At 51.0% G+C, this 18294-nt stretch overlaps 3 protein-coding genes across 3 annotated transcripts; 2 read left to right on the forward strand and 1 right to left on the reverse strand.

Annotated features, from left to right (window-relative positions):
- Nucleotides 1-5160: 5160 nt before the first annotated feature.
- LOC311422790 (feather keratin Cos2-3-like) lies at nucleotides 5161-6071 on the forward strand (the record flags this gene model as incomplete). The annotated part of the gene is made up of 2 exons (XM_084496155.1): nucleotides 5161-5239; nucleotides 5644-6071. The coding sequence occupies 2 exons, from the start codon at nucleotides 5161-5163 to the stop codon at nucleotides 5949-5951; spliced, it is 387 nt and encodes a 128-aa protein (XP_084352281.1). The 3' UTR covers nucleotides 5952-6071.
- Nucleotides 6072-9690: 3619 nt separating this feature from the next.
- LOC311423033 (feather keratin Cos1-2-like) lies at nucleotides 9691-10493 on the reverse strand (the record flags this gene model as incomplete). Its single annotated transcript, XM_084496631.1, has 2 exons — nucleotides 9691-10026; nucleotides 10395-10493. The coding sequence occupies 2 exons, from the start codon at nucleotides 10491-10493 to the stop codon at nucleotides 9691-9693; spliced, it is 435 nt and encodes a 144-aa protein (XP_084352757.1).
- Nucleotides 10494-14607: 4114 nt separating this feature from the next.
- Nucleotides 14608-15410, forward strand: LOC311423010 (feather keratin Cos1-2-like; the record flags this gene model as incomplete). The annotated part of the gene is made up of 2 exons (XM_084496592.1): nucleotides 14608-14706; nucleotides 15075-15410. The coding sequence occupies 2 exons, from the start codon at nucleotides 14608-14610 to the stop codon at nucleotides 15408-15410; spliced, it is 435 nt and encodes a 144-aa protein (XP_084352718.1).
- Nucleotides 15411-18294: the final 2884 nt, after the last annotated feature.

Genomic DNA, 18294 nt, shown 5'->3' on the forward strand with positions numbered 1-18294 from the left:
TGAGTAAAGGGGAATGATCACCTCCCTCGACCTGCTGGCAACACTGCTAATGCAGCTGAGGACTGCCTAGAGCTTTTGCTGGTGAAGTCTGAGGCAAAAAAAAGATTGAATACTTCAGCCTTCACCAAATACTGGGTAACCAGGTTCCCTGTTTCCTTCTGGAGAGGACCTGAAATTTCCCTGGTCTTCCTTTTATCACAGATATACCTAGAGAAGCCTTTCTTGTTGTCCTTGATGTCCTTGGCCAAATTAAATTCTAATAGGGCTTTAGTTTTCCTAACCTGATCCCTGGCTTCTGATGATTCCTCTGTGTTCCTCCCAGGGTACCTGTCCTCACTTCCATTTTCTGTAGGCCTCTTCTTTCTCATACAGTTTACCAGTTGCTCCTTGTCCATCCATGCATGCCTGTTGGCATGGAGGCCTTCAGTTGTGACCTGACTTTCAGGAGAGCAAGCTAAGGGCAAGATGGCATCCCATCACTTCTGGAGGGGGGAAATTGGACTCCTGCCTCCCTGGAAGAACGGAAGTGCTTTCTGTAGGGAGAGCAGGGGCTGCAGATGGGTACAGGAATCAGTCTGGGAGATGTCAGGAGCAATGAGTGTACAGGGATGAATAAGCATCTGCATGTTTCCTTTGCAGATGCCTAGCAATCTTACATGCGTTGTTCATATGTATGTATGGTGAAAGAGAGGTTGCTGCTAGGGAACAGATCAGGATGGCAAATAGGAGCTTGTGCCCTCCTAGATGTTCTGGTCAAAATTCTGTCAGCGTATGTGGAGATGGACGTAATCCTTGGTAAACATGGAAAGAAGTCCATGCAAGAATAGAGATGCTACATGAGGACACAGCAAGGAAAAATAATCTTGTGTGAAGTATGGAGTAAATGTTGCAGTAAAAAATAATGACATGAGGTACGGAAGGAATGGCTCATCTCTTGTGCTGCAGGAAGAGAAACAAACTGTTAATAGAGCTGAGGGAGAAAGAGAGCAGATAGACTCAAAGCCTGGTGAGATACTGCTAAAAAGCAGGTAAGCTGACAGACTTGGGTATGGGAATAGCATCTGCAGAAAGAAGAGTGCATGTGTACTTAGCTCAGCATTTCACATCCCATGAAAAGGGAGATGGAGAGTGGAGACAGTGAGAAAGTTGGTGAAATGATACACAAAGGAGAGAGGGGGAGAACAGATACATCTTCAAGCAGTGCTGAGATGCTGTTCTGGCTTTGCAGGTCATGCACAGAAGGACTCTGTGGTGCAGTTTGCACAAGAAACTGCCATCCAGATGGGACACAATGCTACTCTGCACTGCAATTTCTCCACCAGCACCTCTGCTCCCTACATCTTCTGGTACCAGCAGCGCCTGACACAATCCACTCAATTCTTGCTGCAGGTGAGCAGGTTCAAGCCTCATGTGCATTCCGGGAGGATCTCCTCTGTGCTCTCCATGGAGAACTCCCAGGTGCTTCTCCACATGCAAGATGCCAAGCTCCAGGACAGTGCTGTCTACCTCGTGCACTGAGCCCACTTTGGCACCTGCAGCATGCAGCTTTATACAGGAAAGTGCAGGTGCTGTGAGGAACAACTCCTTCTCACCAGTGCTTGCATGGAACTCTGAGCTGAGCCTGCCCAGCAAGGACACCTGGGGCTTGCAGTTAGCCAGGTGAGTGGCAGCCCCTGCTCCTGATGCCTGGCAGTGTGGTTAGCATAACCAACAGTAAGGCAAATATCCATCATGTGGATGGGGGCTTTTAATGTGCACCCCTGCCTCCTTGTCTCTCCCTTTCACTGGCCCCAGTGTGTGGAGACAGCCATTGTTGTGGTGAGAAAGGGCACTGGTGTTATCAAGTCCCCAGTGCTGGGTCACCACGAGGGTGTGTGGAGCACCTACTGACAAGGTGATTAAGCCCATCAGGGTTATCAATACCCAGGTACTGGTTTGCCAGGAGATGGTAACACCAAGAAAACCTAAGATTGAAAAGGGAATTCTCATCCAATGACACATACATTTTAACTTCTGCAGTACTCTTGTTCTACTAATTTAAGGACTTTTCATCTTCTCATACCAGGCTCCCACCAAGGAGGCTGGAGGTGCATAAAAAGCTGGGAGGGGGCACAAGCAGGTTAAAATTCCAGATCCATTATCTGGTGTGCAATGAGCCAATACACACAGAAGGTTTTAGAGATTGTTTATTTTGGAATTGTGCAAGTCAGGGTACCCAGTGACTTCCCACAAATCTGGCACCCCTTAGAAATCTCCTCACTACTTTTATACAACCCCTTCTCAATACGTTTATGTACTTGTATAATCCCATTGCCTCTGATTGCTTCCTTAATTAGCATAGTGTTGCCATGTCAGAATTGTTCTGCACATCCTCAGAGAGGAAGGGTCCCTCGTTAGGGCAGGGTCTCTCAGATTAGGGGTGTGATATTTACTCTTATAATGTGATTGTGCCTGACAAATCTGGCTCCGTGGTACGGAGCCATATCTGGAGCAGTTCTGGAAGAGCTGCTGCCTGTGAGAAGCCCACACCGGATCAGTTCATTAAGGACTGCATCCTGTGGGAGGGAACCCACAGCACAGGGGATGAGAGTGATCGAGAAGGAGCGACAGAGAAGAAGCGCTGTAGACTGATCATAACCCCCATTCCCCCGTTCCCCTGCACCGCTCGGGGGAAGGAGGTGGAAGAGGGAGGATGGGGGGAGAAGGTGCTTTTGGTTTCTTTCCTTTGTTTCTCACTTCTCTAGCTTGTTAGTAATGAGCAATAAATCTTACTATCTTCTTATGCTGAGTCTGTTTTGCCTGTTACAATAATTATTGCGTGATTTTCTCATCCTTATCTCAACCTTTGAGCCCTTTTCACATATTTTCTCCCCATTCCTCTTTGAGGAGGGGCAGTGAGAGAGCGGCTGTGGTGGAGCTCAGCTGCCCACTCGAGCGGAACCACGACAGGTGGATAGGGAAAGAGCAATTGACATCATCTGCCTGGACTTGTGCCAAGTATTTGACACCATCTGGCACAACATCCTTCACTCTGAGCTGGGGAGGCATGGATTTGACAGATGGAATGCTCGGTGGATAAAGAATTAGCTGCATGGTCGCGCTCAGACCATGCAGCTAATGGACCCTTGGTATCCCTCAAGGGTCTGTACTGAGACCAGTATTAGTTAATATCTTTCCTGGGGACATGGAGTGTGGCACTGAGTGGCACTCAGAAAGTTTGTTGATGATACCAAGAGGTGCATTTGACACGTTAGAGGGAAGGGATTCCATTCATGGAGACCTAGCCAGGCTTGAGAAGTGGGCCCATGCAAGTCTTATGAGGTTCAACAAGGCCAAGTGCAAGGTCCTTCGTGTGGATCAGGGCAATCCCAACCACAACTATGAGCTGGGCTGTGAATAGGTTGAGAGGAGCCCTGAAGAGAAGGACTTGGTGGAGGTGTTTGATGAAAAACTCAACATGAGCAAGCAAAGTGCACTTAGAGCCCAAAAGGCCAACCATAATCTAAGCTGCATTGAAAGAGGCGTGAGCAGCAGGTGGTGGGAGGTGATTGTCCCCCTCTACGTTGCTCCAGGAAGACATCAACTGGAGTGCTGCATTCAGCTCTGGGGCTCCCAGCACAAGAAAGACAAAGACCTGTTAGAGTGGGTCCAAAGGAGGGCCACGAAGAGGATCAGAGGGCTGGAGTATGTCAAGGGGTAACGGTTTTAAACTAAAGAAGAGTAGATTTAGATAAGTTATTAGGAAGAAATTGTTTACTATGGGGGTGATGACAGAGAGGAAGAGGTTCCCCAGAGAACCTGTGGAAGCCCCATCCCTAGAAATATTCAAGGCCTGTTCAGGTGGATTTACATGGCAAGGTTTTCTTCAGAGGAGCTGGAAGAGGGTGGATGTGGGGAAGAAGTTGCAATGAACACCCAGACTCCAATGCAAGTTGCAAGCAAAGGAAAAGAATTTTTTATTGGCTCTTCTGTATCTGTCCTGAGATAGCGCAATACCATAGAAACCTCCTAGTGACAGAATACAGCCTATGAGCACTTTGGTATTTTCTCACTGTCCAAGGTTAAGCAACTTCATGTTAGCGCTTATACTACAAAAACAACCTTTTGGTGTTCCCTATATCCTCCTAATCATCACGTTCCCAGGGCTTTCTGCTGACCAAAGCGATATGACTTTGGTGGCTATCCAAGTTCATATACACCTCTGGCCCAAGAGGAAGTGGTTTTAGTTTGTTTTCTTTGTTTCTCACTTCTCTAGCTAGTTAGTAATAGGCAATATGTTTTCTTAATCTCAGAATACTGAGACTGTTTTGTCCATAACAACAATTTTTGAGTGATTTCTCTGTCCTTATCTCAAACCTTGAGCTCATTTCACCATATTTTCTCCCCTTTCCCTTTGAGGAGGGTGAGTGAGAGAGCAGCTGTGGTGGTATTCAGATGCAGAGCTGGGTAACACCACCTCAGCCACATTGGATGGCATTCTGAGTAGTCTATTCCAGTGGAAAGTATTCATGCACATGGCAAGGGAGGTTGATCTAGATGATCTTTAAGGTCCATTCCAATGAAAGACATTCTATGATTCTGCCATTCTGTGATTCTACGGCATCGCTTATGAATTTACAGACTGCACAGAGAAGGGCAGAGTCAAAAGCGGAAAGAATGTTAATCCTGGAGAGCAGTGTAAATGGGGATACGATCAAAAGCCAGTACAACAAATCACACACTAGGGGATGTAACAAGGGACCATCAGAGTGAGTTGAGGAGGAAAGGAATGGGAAGGATGTTCAATATCTTCATGCATAGGAGACCTTGGGCATTTTTCTGAGACTTGGTGGAACTTCTTCCTCAGAATGGCACTTTAAACATCCCCAACAGTGTCACCCAGAAACACATCACCTGACTACTCAAGACATATGCCGCACTTGAGATGAGTATTCCGCCCTCACAGATGCATTCCTGCCCTAGAAATACTTGGACGTTTCATCCCAGCACTCTAAAGAAGCTATTGCTGGGGCATGGCCATGACCTAAAATCTGGAAATGAAAAGGCAGCAGTGCAGGAAACCAACGCACAGCCCATATCATTTGTTGGGATGGCTTGCATTCAAGATGAGCTTGTCAGAAAATTGTTACCTCTGCCAAGGGAGACTCTGGGCCAGCAGCAATGAAGGACCAGTATAAAAGGCAGCTCAGCTCCCTGCTCTCTCATCCAATTCTCTCGCCTTGTCCTCCTTGGGAACCAGGTGAGTCTGAAGCCCTCTCTCCTCCTCTTCCAAAGTGGAAGGGATCTTGCATCAATAGACATCAAATCCGATGGTGGCTCAGAGCTATGGAGTTCAGTGCCTTGGAGTTCCTTGCCATGGGAGAGGGCTGGATAGAGAAGTTCTGTATAGGGAGAGGTTGGGAAAGGGGTCTGAGGAAGCTTTTGGTTTATGTACTATGCGAGGGTGTTCCTGGGCCAGGCTGCTCTTTGAAGGGCCTTGTCAGGACAAAGTGATGAAGACCATGTGCCTCCTGGCACAGCCTCCACATCCACCTTCAGCAGTTGCCTTGGCTCTTTTGTGATGGGGTAACTGAGCTGATCCTCACCTACCCATGCGCTCTGCTTCCTCTCTACCATCTTTCCCAGGTGCATCTCCAGCCCAAGACATGTCCTGCTACAACCAGTGCCTGCCATGCCGGCCCTGTGGCCCGACTCCACTGGCCAGCAGCTGCAACGAGCCCTGCGTCAGGCAGTGCCAGAACTCCACCGTTGTCATTGAGCCCTCTCCTGTGGTGGTGACCCTGCCCGGCCCCATCCTCAGCTCCTTCCCGCAGAACACCGTTGTGGGATCCTCCACCTCCGCTGCCGTTGGCAGCATCCTCAGCTGTGACGGAGTCCCCATCACCTCCGGCTGCTGTGACCTCTCTGGCATTTCCAGCCGCTACTGTGGCAGAAGGTGCCTGCCCTGCTAAAGAAGCCAGCGGCCATGGCCCTGGGGTTCTTCTCCCAGGAACTTCGTATATGGTGCTACACAAAGGAGGAATCTTCAGGCCATTGCTTTCTCAGCTCCTGTGGCAAATGCTGGCAGGAAGGGGCCAGCCTGTGCTTTCTGAAAACATGGTTCATGCCTCTCCTTCCATCTCTCCACCTACCTCCTTCTCTTCCTTTTCCATGTGCTCTTCTTCTCCCTTGGTCTGTGGGGCTCCTTAGTGCCAGCCCTCCCACTGTGGTAACAGCAGACACATGCCCTGCATGAACTCCACCATGAGCAAGGGACACTACCTCTATGTTGGCCTTGGTGATTCCCACACTGAGGGGCTTCTGCTTGGAGTGACCTCCTTTTCCTCTCTACACTCATTAAAGATTTCTGCATCCCAGCCTTGTGTGTAGATTTTTCTTCCCTCCGTGTATGCCCATCTGAGCTGCCCGGGGAGGATGGCTTTGCCCTTGGTGGGTATAAGATGGGTGTTTATGGAACCCCTTCCCCACTCACAGAAGAATGGCAATTTGTGACACACTGCAGAGGATTGTCTCTTGGGCACTGCCCCTTGGAGATGGAGAAGACATCCCTGGCTTTTGCAGAGAGATAGAGGGAGGGTAAGGGAAGGAAGAGAGGAGGGGAAGCGAAGGGAGAGGAGGGGACAGGAGAGGAAGGCAGGGGAGGGGAGGGAAGGGAAGAGGAGGGGAATCATCACAGCACTGGATAATATGGATGCTATTTTGTTCAGGGAGATGTTGGCAAGGGATGTGTATAGAGGAGGGAGCATGTCCCGGGGCAAAACACAACCATAGCCAAGTAAGAGCGAGCAGACAGTGTCTTGTGTCTCCTCTTATGGCCTCTGCCCAGGCTGAGGAGTGCAGCTGCCCACGTTCCCCTTTGCAGGCTCCACGGTTATGGAAGCTGAGCACATATCCAGGAGACACACAGACAGGGATGTGTATGCCCCGTTTGGGGAAGATATACCCAGTCTGGTACTGGCAGTAGCTGCTTTTGGGGGCCCAAAATGCTCCTGATGCATTTGCCTGGAGGCCGAGACCTCCTCCCCCTGCTCCAGGAGCTGCACAGGGACCTCCTGGCTCCAGCAGCTGACAGCATAGGCCGGGGGCAGCCTCGCCCCCAGCTGGCAGCTGGCACCAAATCTGCTCTCATTTTTCTACCAGGAGCTGGCATTTTCTCCTTGCAGTACACGTGCACACAGGTAAGGACAGATTCCAGAAGAGGACAGGACACCCCGCTCCGTCTGCCCTTGTGTGCTCCTCCCAGCTCCCCTTACCCTGCACGTCCCCACATGGGTTTGTATAGGTCTATCCCACACCCATTCCTGCCGGCGTCCGTGTTTCACAACCATTGCAGTTGCAAGGCTCAGGCTGATCTTCCTGGCAGTGGCACCTGTGGCATCTTGATAGGCCAACAACCGGTGTGAATTGCGAGGTTTCTGTCGTGATCGCCTTCATGTTTCTTTGGTCTGGTCGCTGTCTCTGTATGCTTGTTGATTGTGTTCCCTTTTCTTAGCGTCCCAACTGAAAACATCCCCAATCTGATAATCGCGCTAGCATAAACACGGCCACAGCCCCGCATAGCCCCCCACAAGTGGTGTGCCCCCTCCCCCCCATTTGGTCTCCTCACTGCCTCCCTCATCATCTGTCAGAGAAAACAAACAAAGAAACAAACACCCTTTGTTTCTCAGTTTTCCCACGGCTTCCTTCACCTTATAGGTCTTCAGGCTCTAGGTTGGTGCATGGAGCAGGGGCATCACAGCCCTGGAGATGATGAACACCACTGTTCAGGGCGATGTTCGCAATGGGGTGGGTAGAGAGGAAGGAGCATGGCCCCAGGCACAACACAACTGCAGCCAAGTGAGAGTGAGCAGACGGTGTCTTGTGTCTCCTCACAAGCCTACTTCCAGAGGGCAACAAGGAACACCCTACAGGAGCTCAAGGAAGACAGGAAAACTGATGGTGCTATTGTAATCAAGGAGCACAGCAGTGCAGAAGCTCTTAGCAGACGCCAGCTGCATGACAGGTAGCAAGTCCCAGAAGAAGCCGTCAGTTACTATGTAGGGGCAGCACAGGATTATCGAAGCAGGAGTGCCACTTGTGCCAAGGAAGGGTGCAGGAGCTCAGTCCACAGGCTTCCCACCAAACAGGCACATACCTCCTCTCCCATGGCAGTGGATGGTAGATGCCAACAGATCTATCCTGGTCCTTGAGTGTGAAGAGAAGATCCCATTTTAGGCCCACTGTTAGAGGAAGAGGAGCTAGACCACACAGCTAGAGAACAAAATTATCCTCGCTACACAGAAGGCATCTAAAAGCATAAGAGGCATCCTGACCAAGACATGGCAGGGATGACACCCACTAGATCAGGTTGTCCAGGGCAATCTGGTCGTGAACACCTCCAGGGACTGGGCATACACACCTTCTCTGTGCATGCTGTTCTAGTGCCTCAACAACCTCTATGTTTCCTCCTAACATCTAATCTAAATCTCCCTTCCTTTACTTTAAAGCCATTCCCCCTAAATCCTATCATTACCTGATGTACTAGATGTTGCTCTCCATCTTTTTATAAGGCCCTTTTAAGTATTAAAGAGCTGCAATCAGGTCTCTCTGGAGCCTTCTCTTCTGCAGACTGAACATCCCCAGCTCTCTCAGACTTTCTTTGTAGGAGAAGTGCTCCAGCTCTCCAATCATTTTGTGGCTGTCCTCAGGACCTACTCTAACAGGTCCACATTCTTCTCGTGCTGGGGACCCCAGACCTGGCTGCAGCACTCCAAGTGGGACCTCACAAGGTCATAGCAGAGGGGGACAATCACCTCCATTGACCTGCTGGCCACTCCTCTTGATACAGCCCAGGATGCAGTTGCCATTCTGGGTTACAAGTGCGTGCTGATGGCTCATGTTGCACTTCTTGTCCACCAGAACCCGCAAAAGTCCATCTCTGCAGGGCTGCTCTCAATGACTTCACCCATTCTGTGCCCATGCCTGGGATTGCCCCAAACCAGGTGCGGCACCTTGCAGTTGGACTTCTTGAACCTCATGAGGTTCACATGGGCCCACTTCTCAAGCTTCTCCAGGTCCCTTGGGATGGTATCCCTTCGTTCTGCTGTACCAACTGCATTGATCAGCTTCATGTCATAAAAAGACATGAAACAGAACCAGTCTGTAGGCAGACACCGGAAGGACACCAAAATTCCCACCAAAGCAATGGCTTTCTCCCTTGGCCATCTCTTTGCAGATGGAAAGACCAGACAGGGACACACTCGGGGATGCTGCAAAAGTTTATTGAATCTCAGGAGGGAAAAGAGGTGACTACAAGAAGAGGCCCTGAGAGTGGAGATCAGCAAGAGCCACCAAAATCTGTTCAGATTTTGAATGGCAGACTTGCCACAGGGTATCCATCTAACTGGACCCACAAGTGGAGAGAGGCTTGCATGTCACACCAGGTTGGTTTCTGGGGACTTCACAGAGAGCTTGGAGGGCAGCAGAAGGCAACAAGGAAAAGAGAGAAAAAGAGTGAGTGAGTGGAAAACAGAAAAGGTAAACATTGGCCATGTTGACAGAGAGACCAGGTTGGCCCCTTCCTGTCTGTCTTTACAGGACAAGACAGAGATGGTCAGCCCCTCTTAAAACAGGAGCGTGAAGGTCTGTTCTTCTGTCCAGCAGCATGTTGTGAGTTCCTGGGGTCCTGGTCTGGGACACTTTCTGGCATCTTTAGCAGGGGCGGCACCTGCTGCCACAGTAGCGACTGGCAATACAGGAGAGGTCACAGCACCCGGAGTTGATGGGGACTCCGTCACAGCTGAGGATGCTGCCAACGGCAGCAGAGGTGGAGGATCCCACAACGGTGTTCTGTGGGAAGGAGCTGAGGATGGGGCCGGGCAGGGTCACCACCACAGGAGAGGGCTGGATGACGATGGTGGAGTTCTGGCACTGCCTGACACAGGGCTCATTGCAGCTGCTGGCCAGTGGAGTCGGGCCGCAGGGTTGGCACGGAAGGCAGGGCTGGCACTGGTCGTAGCAGGACATGTCTGGGGGCAGGAGGTTCACCTGGGAGAGAGGGCAGGGAGGAAGCAGAACATGGGGATGCATGACGAGCAGCCTGTCACCACACCCTAACAAAACCAAGGCACAGGCCATAGTGAGAGCTGGAGGCTGTGCAGGGATGTGTGAGGGCTTCTTGGCCTCATCCTGCCAGGGCCCAAAAGGAGACACCGGAGACTATCTGGCTACAGACTAGGCCCTAGTCCAGAAGCAATCTTAATGCACACCCAGCATCCCTCTGTGAGAAACCTGCTTCCCTCCTCCACAACCAGAAACCCCGAAATTTGGCATAGAACAGAGCTGATTGTAGCTGAGAAGTCCATGGAGATGAGACCTCGGATAATGAGGAGGACAAGAAGGGGCTTCACACTCACCTGGTTCCCAAGGAGGAGAAGGCCAGAGAAGTGGATGAGGGAGCATGGAGCCGGGCTGGCTTTTATAGTGGACCTTAGCTGCCCCATGTCCAGAGACATCCCTTGAAGCAGTGATTATTTCCTGACAAGCTCCTCTTGGATGCAAAACATCCCAGCTAATGATATGGGCTGTGTATTTCCTTCCTGTGATGATGTTTTTCATTTCCTGCTTATGCTGTTTCCCAGTTATGTTGCCTTTTGAGTGGCAGGTAGGAAGGCCCAAGCATTCCCAGGCAACACATGTCATTGTGGGCAGAAGACTCAGCTCACATGCTGGAAGAGTCCGGTAAAGGCAGATGGTGTCAGCCTGGGTGACTCCTTAGGGGCTCTTTAGAGCCCTTTTTGCGACAGGTGTCCCAACTCCTACTGTGACCCTAATCCACCTAACACTGTCCTCAGGGAAAACCTGCTGGCCTGCTTTGCCTCCTCCTGCTCTGACCCAGGGATGTCTGTATGGGGGGAGAGGTTGTTCAGGGCCCTTTCTGGATCACAAAAGAAAGGCCCAACAGGACATTGTCTGTTTTATTTATAAGGAATAAGAAGAGGAATGTAGACATAGAGTAAATCTTTCATGTGCAGGTGACCCGGCGTTTGTGCAGCATCAGACAGAACTACGTGGATTTTTTCCAAGACACGCAGTGCAGATCCTGTCCCTAAAGAATTCCTTCTTCACACCCATGCCTTGATGCCTTTCATTTTTGTTTTTAAAAAAAAAAAATTAAAAAAACATACACCTTCTCCTTATATGATGGAAGCTTATTTCTGACATGACACTAACCAGCGCTCAGTAGGGGCACTCCATCGGATTCCCTTACCGCTGCTACTCAGGCTAACCAAACTGAGTGGTGCAGTGGATAAAACAGAAGGAAGGGATGTCAACCAAAGGGATCTAGAGAAGCTTTAGAAGTGAGCCCATGTGAACCAAGTGAGGTTCAATAAGTCCAAGTGCAACTCCACCATCGTCATCCAGCCCTCTCCTGTGGTGGTGACCCTGCCCAGCCCCATCCTCAGTTTCTTCCCACAGAACACCTCCTCCTGAACAACCACTATGCGTTTTGAGATCCTGCTTCCCAGGACGTGGCCGAATATTGCTCGTTGATGGGAAGTAGAGAATATTTTTTTTTCCTTCTCTCTATGCTTCCGCACAGACTTACTGTTTCTTTTGTTTCTTTTTCTCCCCATTCTTTTTCCCTTTAATTAAAACTTTCTCATCTAAAACCTCGACTTGTCTGTGTTGTATTTTCTCCCACTTTCTCTTTGAGGAGAGGGGGAGTGAGAGAGTGGTTGTGATGGAGCTCGGCTGCCCACCTGAGTAAAACAGACATTTTCACGAGAGCCCACCCGTCCCCTCTTCTTCCTTTTTCCACCTTTTATTGCTGAGTTTGACATCAGGTGTTATGGAATATCCCTTTGACTGGTTTAGGTCAGCTGCCCTGGCAATGTCCCCTCCCCTTCACTTGCCCACCCCCAGCCTGCTGGCTCTTGGGGGCTTGGAAGGAGTCCTGATGCTGTGCCAGCACTATGCAGAAATAGACACAACACTGGAGTGGTATCAATGCTGTTCAAGCTACGAGTGCAGAGTACAGCACTGTGTGGGCTGCTGCAGGGCAAGGTGACTCCATCCCAGACAGACCCAACACAGTATTTGCCAGTGCATTTATGTGCACATAATTCACCTGACCCTGGGCATATGTCCATCTGGTCCCAGGACCTGTGTCATGTCTGTGTAGTGCTGCCAGGTGCTGGTGCAGTGTTACCTCCTGGTAGTCTGTTGACATGCGTTCAGGGCTGGAGTGTCTGGGTCTCACTGTGGAGAGCCCCAAGCCTAGACCAAATCCTTCCCCAGTGCATCCCAACAGCTCTCTGGGGAACATCCGTTTGTGTGAGTCTGTCCTGGCTCCTGACCCAGGTGAAAAGACAATTCCTTGAGACTCACTTTGACACCGTCTCCCACAGCATTCTCCTCAAGAAACTGACTGCTCTTGGCTTGGACTGGTGCACGCTTCGTTGGGTTAGAAACTGGCTGGATAGCCGGGCCCAAAGAGTCGTGGTGAATGGAGTCAAGTCCAGTTGGAGGCCAGTCACTAGTGGCATCCCCCAGGGCTCGGTGCTGGGGCCGGTCCTCTTTAATATCTTCATCGATGATCTGGTCGAGGGCATCGAGTGCACCCTCAGTAAGTTCGCAGATGACACCAAGTTAGGTGTGTGTGTCGATCTGCTTGAGGGTAGGAAAGCTCTGCAGGAGGATCTGGATAGGCTGCACCAATGGGCTGAGGTCAACTGTATGAAGTTCAACAAGGCCAAGTGCCGGGTCCTGCACCTGGGGCACAATAACCCCAAGCAGAGCTACAGGCTGGGAGAGGAATGGTTGGAGAGTTGCCAGGCAGAGAAGGACCTGGGAGTGATGGTGGATAGTCGGCTGAATATGAGCCAGCAGTGTGCTCAGGTGGCCAAGAAGGCCAACGGCATCCTGGCTTGCATAAGAAACAGTGTGACCAGCAGGGCTAGGGAGGTGATCGTCCCCCTGTACTCAGCTCTGGTGAGGCCGCACCTCGAGTACTGTGTTCAGTTTTGGGCCCCTCGCTACAAGAAGGACATGGAGGTGCTTGAGCGGGTGCAGAGAAGGGCGACAAAGCTGGTGAGGGGCCTGGAGAACAAGTCCTACGAGGAGCGGCTGAGGGAGCTGGGCTTGTTCAGCCTGGAGAAGAGGAGGCTCAGGGGCGACCTTATCGCTCTTTATAGGTACCTCAAGGGAGGCTGTAGTGAGGTGGGGGTTGGCCTGTTCTCCCATGTGCCTGGTGACAGGACGAGGGGGAATGGGCTTAAGTTGAGCCAGGGGAGTTTTAGGTTAGATGTTAGGAAGAACTTCTTCACTGAAAGGGTTGTGAGGCACTGGAACAGGCTGCCCAGGGAAGTGGTGGAGTCACCATCCCTGGAAGTCTTTAAAAGACGTTTAGATGTAGAGCTTAGGGATATGGTTTAGTGGGGACTGTTAGCGTTAGGTTAGAGGTTGGACTCGATGACCTTGAGGTCTCTTCCAACCTAGAAAATTCTGTGATTCTGTGATTCAACAGGCTCTCAGCAGAAGAAATAACCCTTATTTTCAGAGGGCTCTTTGTCAGGGTCTGTAGCTACTCGGGTAGGAGGGCATGCCTGGAGAGATGAGGATAAGGGAGGTGGTGACACTGGGTCTGGGGCAGATGGCTTCAACAAAACACCACTGACACTGTAAGAGTCCTGGAACATCTAGGGTGTGCAACACCATCCCAATCTGGCTGTAGCACTATATCCCAAAATAAACCTCAGTGAGAGACATCCCAGGAGCAGCCCTTCCTCACTATTCAGGTTTGGCTGAAATGCAGGAGACCTAGTTCCACAGCCCCACAGTATGTCAGAAAACGGGAATTCCATCATTGCTTTCCATCATATCTCTTTGAAACCTTGGCAATTAATTTCCTATCATATTTTCCAAATTTGTCGGACTGAGGATGCTGCCAACGGCAGAATTTTATTTAATTTTTTTTTTTTAAAAACAAAAATGAAAGGCATCAAGGCATGGGTGTGAAGAAGGAATTCTTTAGGGACAGGATCTGCACTGCGTGTCTTGGAAAAAATCCACGTAGTTCTGTCTGATGCTGCACAAACGCCGGGTCACCTGCACATGAAAGATTTACTCTATGTCTACATTCCTCTTCTTATTCCTTATAAATAAAACAGACAATGTCCTGTTGGGCCTTTCTTTTGTGATCCAGAAAGGGCCCTGAACAACCTCTCCCCCCATACAGACATCCCTGGGTCAGAGCAGGAGGAGGCAAAGCAGGCCAGCAGGTTTTCCCTGAGGACAGTGTTAGGTGGATTAGGGTCACAGTAGGAGTTGGGACACCTGTCGCAAAAAGGGCTCTAAAGAGCCCCTAAGGAGTCACCCAGGCTGACACCATCTGCCTTTACCGGACTCTTCCAGCATGTGAGCTGAGTCTTCTGCCCACAATGACATGTGTTGCCTGGGAATGCTTGGGCCTTCCTACCTGCCACTCAAAAGGCAACATAACTGGGAAACAGCATAAGCAGGAAATGAAAAACATCATCACAGGAAGGAAATACACAGCCCATATCATTAGCTGGGATGTTTTGCATCCAAGAGGAGCTTGTCAGGAAATAATCACTGCTTCAAGGGATGTCTCTGGACATGGGGCAGCTAAGGTCCACTATAAAAGCCAGCCCGGCTCCATGCTCCCTCATCCACTTCTCTGGCCTTCTCCTCCTTGGGAACCAGGTGAGTGTGAAGCCCCTTCTTGTCCTCCTCATTATCCGAGGTCTCATCTCCATGGACTTCTCAGCTACAATCAGCTCTGTTCTATGCCAAATTTCGGGGTTTCTGGTTGTGGAGGAGGGAAGCAGGTTTCTCACAGAGGGATGCTGGGTGTGCATTAAGATTGCTTCTGGACTAGGGCCTAGTCTGTAGCCAGATAGTCTCCGGTGTCTCCTTTTGGGCCCTGGCAGGATGAGGCCAAGAAGCCCTCACACATCCCTGCACAGCCTCCAGCTCTCACTATGGCCTGTGCCTTGGTTTTGTTAGGGTGTGGTGACAGGCTGCTCGTCATGCATCCCCATGTTCTGCTTCCTCCCTGCCCTCTCTCCCAGGTGAACCTCCTGCCCCCAGACATGTCCTGCTACGACCAGTGCCAGCCCTGCCTTCCGTGCCAACCCTGCGGCCCGACTCCACTGGCCAGCAGCTGCAATGAGCCCTGTGTCAGGCAGTGCCAGAACTCCACCATCGTCATCCAGCCCTCTCCTGTGGTGGTGACCCTGCCCGGCCCCATCCTCAGCTCCTTCCCACAGAACACCGTTGTGGGATCCTCCACCTCTGCTGCCGTTGGCAGCATCCTCAGCTGTGACGGAGTCCCCATCAACTCCGGGTGCTGTGACCTCTCCTGTATTGCCAGTCGCTACTGTGGCAGCAGGTGCCGCCCCTGCTAAAGATGCCAGAAAGTGTCCCAGACCAGGACCCCAGGAACTCACAACATGCTGCTGGACAGAAGAACAGACCTTCACGCTCCTGTTTTAAGAGGGGCTGACCATCTCTGTCTTGTCCTGTAAAGACAGACAGGAAGGGGCCAACCTGGTCTCTCTGTCAACATGGCCAATGTTTACCTTTTCTGTTTTCCACTCACTCACTCTTTTTCTCTCTTTTCCTTGTTGCCTTCTGCTGCCCTCCAAGCTCTCTGTGAAGTCCCCAGAAACCAACCTGGTGTGACATGCAAGCCTCTCTCCACTTGTGGGTCCAGTTAGATGGATACCCTGTGGCAAGTCTGCCATTCAAAATCTGAACAGATTTTGGTGGCTCTTGCTGATCTCCACTCTCAGGGCCTCTTCTTGTAGTCACCTCTTTTCCCTCCTGAGATTCAATAAACTTTTGCAGCATCCCCGAGTGTGTCCCTGTCTGGTCTTTCCATCTGCAAAGAGATGGCCAAGGGAGAAAGCCATTGCTTTGGTGGGAATTTTGGTGTCCTTCCGGTGTCTGCCTACAGACTGGTTCTGTTTCATGTCTTTTTATGACATGAAGCTGATCAATGCAGTTGGTACAGCAGAACGAAGGGATACCATCCCAAGGGACCTGGAGAAGCTTGAGAAGTGGGCCCATGTGAACCTCATGAGGTTCAAGAAGTCCAACTGCAAGGTGCCGCACCTGGTTTGGGGCAATCCCAGGCATGGGCACAGAATGGGTGAAGTCATTGAGAGCAGCCCTGCAGAGATGGACTTTTGCGGGTTCTGGTGGACAAGAAGTGCAACATGAGCCATCAGCACGCACTTGTAACCCAGAATGGCAACTGCATCCTGGGCTGTATCAAGAGGAGTGGCCAGCAGGTCAATGGAGGTGATTGTCCCCCTCTGCTATGACCTTGTGAGGTCCCACTTGGAGTGCTGCAGCCAGGTCTGGGGTCCCCAGCACGAGAAGAATGTGGACCTGTTAGAGTAGGTCCTGAGGACAGCCACAAAATGATTGGAGAGCTGGAGCACTTCTCCTACAAAGAAAGTCTGAGAGAGCTGGGGATGTTCAGTCTGCAGAAGAGAAGGCTCCAGAGAGACCTGATTGCAGCTCTTTAATACTTAAAAGGGCCTTATAAAAAGATGGAGAGCAACATCTAGTACATCAGGTAATGATAGGATTTAGGGGGAATGGCTTTAAAGTAAAGGAAGGGAGATTTAGATTAGATGTTAGGAGGAAACATAGAGGTTGTTGAGGCACTAGAACAGCATGCACAGAGAAGGTGTGTATGCCCAGTCCCTGGAGGTGTTCACGACCAGATTGCCCTGGACAACCTGATCTAGTGGGTGTCATCCCTGCCATGTCTTGGTCAGGATGCCTCTTATGCTTTTAGATGCCTTCTGTGTAGCGAGGATAATTTTGTTCTCTAGCTGTGTGGTCTAGCTCCTCTTCCTCTAACAGTGGGCCTAAAATGGGATCTTCTCTTCACACTCAAGGACCAGGATAGATCTGTTGGCATCTACCATCCACTGCCATGGGAGAGGAGGTATGTGCCTGTTTGGTGGGAAGCCTGTGGACTGAGCTCCTGCACCCTTCCTTGGCACAAGTGGCACTCCTGCTTCGATAATCCTGTGCTGCCCCTACATAGTAACTGACGGCTTCTTCTGGGACTTGCTACCTGTCATGCAGCTGGCGTCTGCTAAGAGCTTCTGCACTGCTGTGCTCCTTGATTACAATAGCACCATCAGTTTTCCTGTCTTCCTTGAGCTCCTGTAGGGTGTTCCTTGTTGCCCTCTGGAAGTAGGCTTGTGAGGAGACACAAGACACCGTCTGCTCACTCTCACTTGGCTGCAGTTGTGTTGTGCCTGGGGCCATGCTCCTTCCTCTCTACCCACCCCATTGCGAACATCGCCCTGAACAGTGGTGTTCATCATCTCCAGGGCTGTGATGCCCCTGCTCCATGCACCAACCTAGAGCCTGAAGACCTATAAGGTGAAGGAAGCCGTGGGAAAACTGAGAAACAAAGGGTGTTTGTTTCTTTGTTTGTTTTCTCTGACAGATGATGAGGGAGGCAGTGAGGAGACCAAATGGGGGGGAGGGGGCACACCACTTGTGGGGGGCTATGCGGGGCTGTGGCCGTGTTTATGCTAGCGCGATTATCAGATTGGGGATGTTTTCAGTTGGGACGCTAAGAAAAGGGAACACAATCAACAAGCATACAGAGACAGCGACCAGACCAAAGAAACATGAAGGCGATCACGACAGAAACCTCGCAATTCACACCGGTTGTTGGCCTATCAAGATGCCACAGGTGCCACTGCCAGGAAGATCAGCCTGAGCCTTGCAACTGCAATGGTTGTGAAACACGGACGCCGGCAGGAATGGGTGTGGGATAGACCTATACAAACCCATGTGGGGACGTGCAGGGTAAGGGGAGCTGGGAGGAGCACACAAGGGCAGACGGAGCGGGGTGTCCTGTCCTCTTCTGGAATCTGTCCTTACCTGTGTGCACGTGTACTGCAAGGAGAAAATGCCAGCTCCTGGTAGAAAAATGAGAGCAGATTTGGTGCCAGCTGCCAGCTGGGGGCGAGGCTGCCCCCGGCCTATGCTGTCAGCTGCTGGAGCCAGGAGGTCCCTGTGCAGCTCCTGGAGCAGGGGGAGGAGGTCTCGGCCTCCAGGCAAATGCATCAGGAGCATTTTGGGCCCCCAAAAGCAGCTACTGCCAGTACCAGACTGGGTATATCTTCCCCAAACGGGGCATACACATCCCTGTCTGTGTGTCTCCTGGATATGTGCTCAGCTTCCATAACCGTGGAGCCTGCAAAGGGGAACGTGGGCAGCTGCACTCCTCAGCCTGGGCAGAGGCCATAAGAG

Source organism: Aythya ferina (assembly GCF_964211825.1).
Source record: "Aythya ferina genome assembly, chromosome: 23".
In the NCBI taxonomy this organism is placed as follows: domain Eukaryota; kingdom Metazoa; phylum Chordata; class Aves; order Anseriformes; family Anatidae; genus Aythya; species Aythya ferina.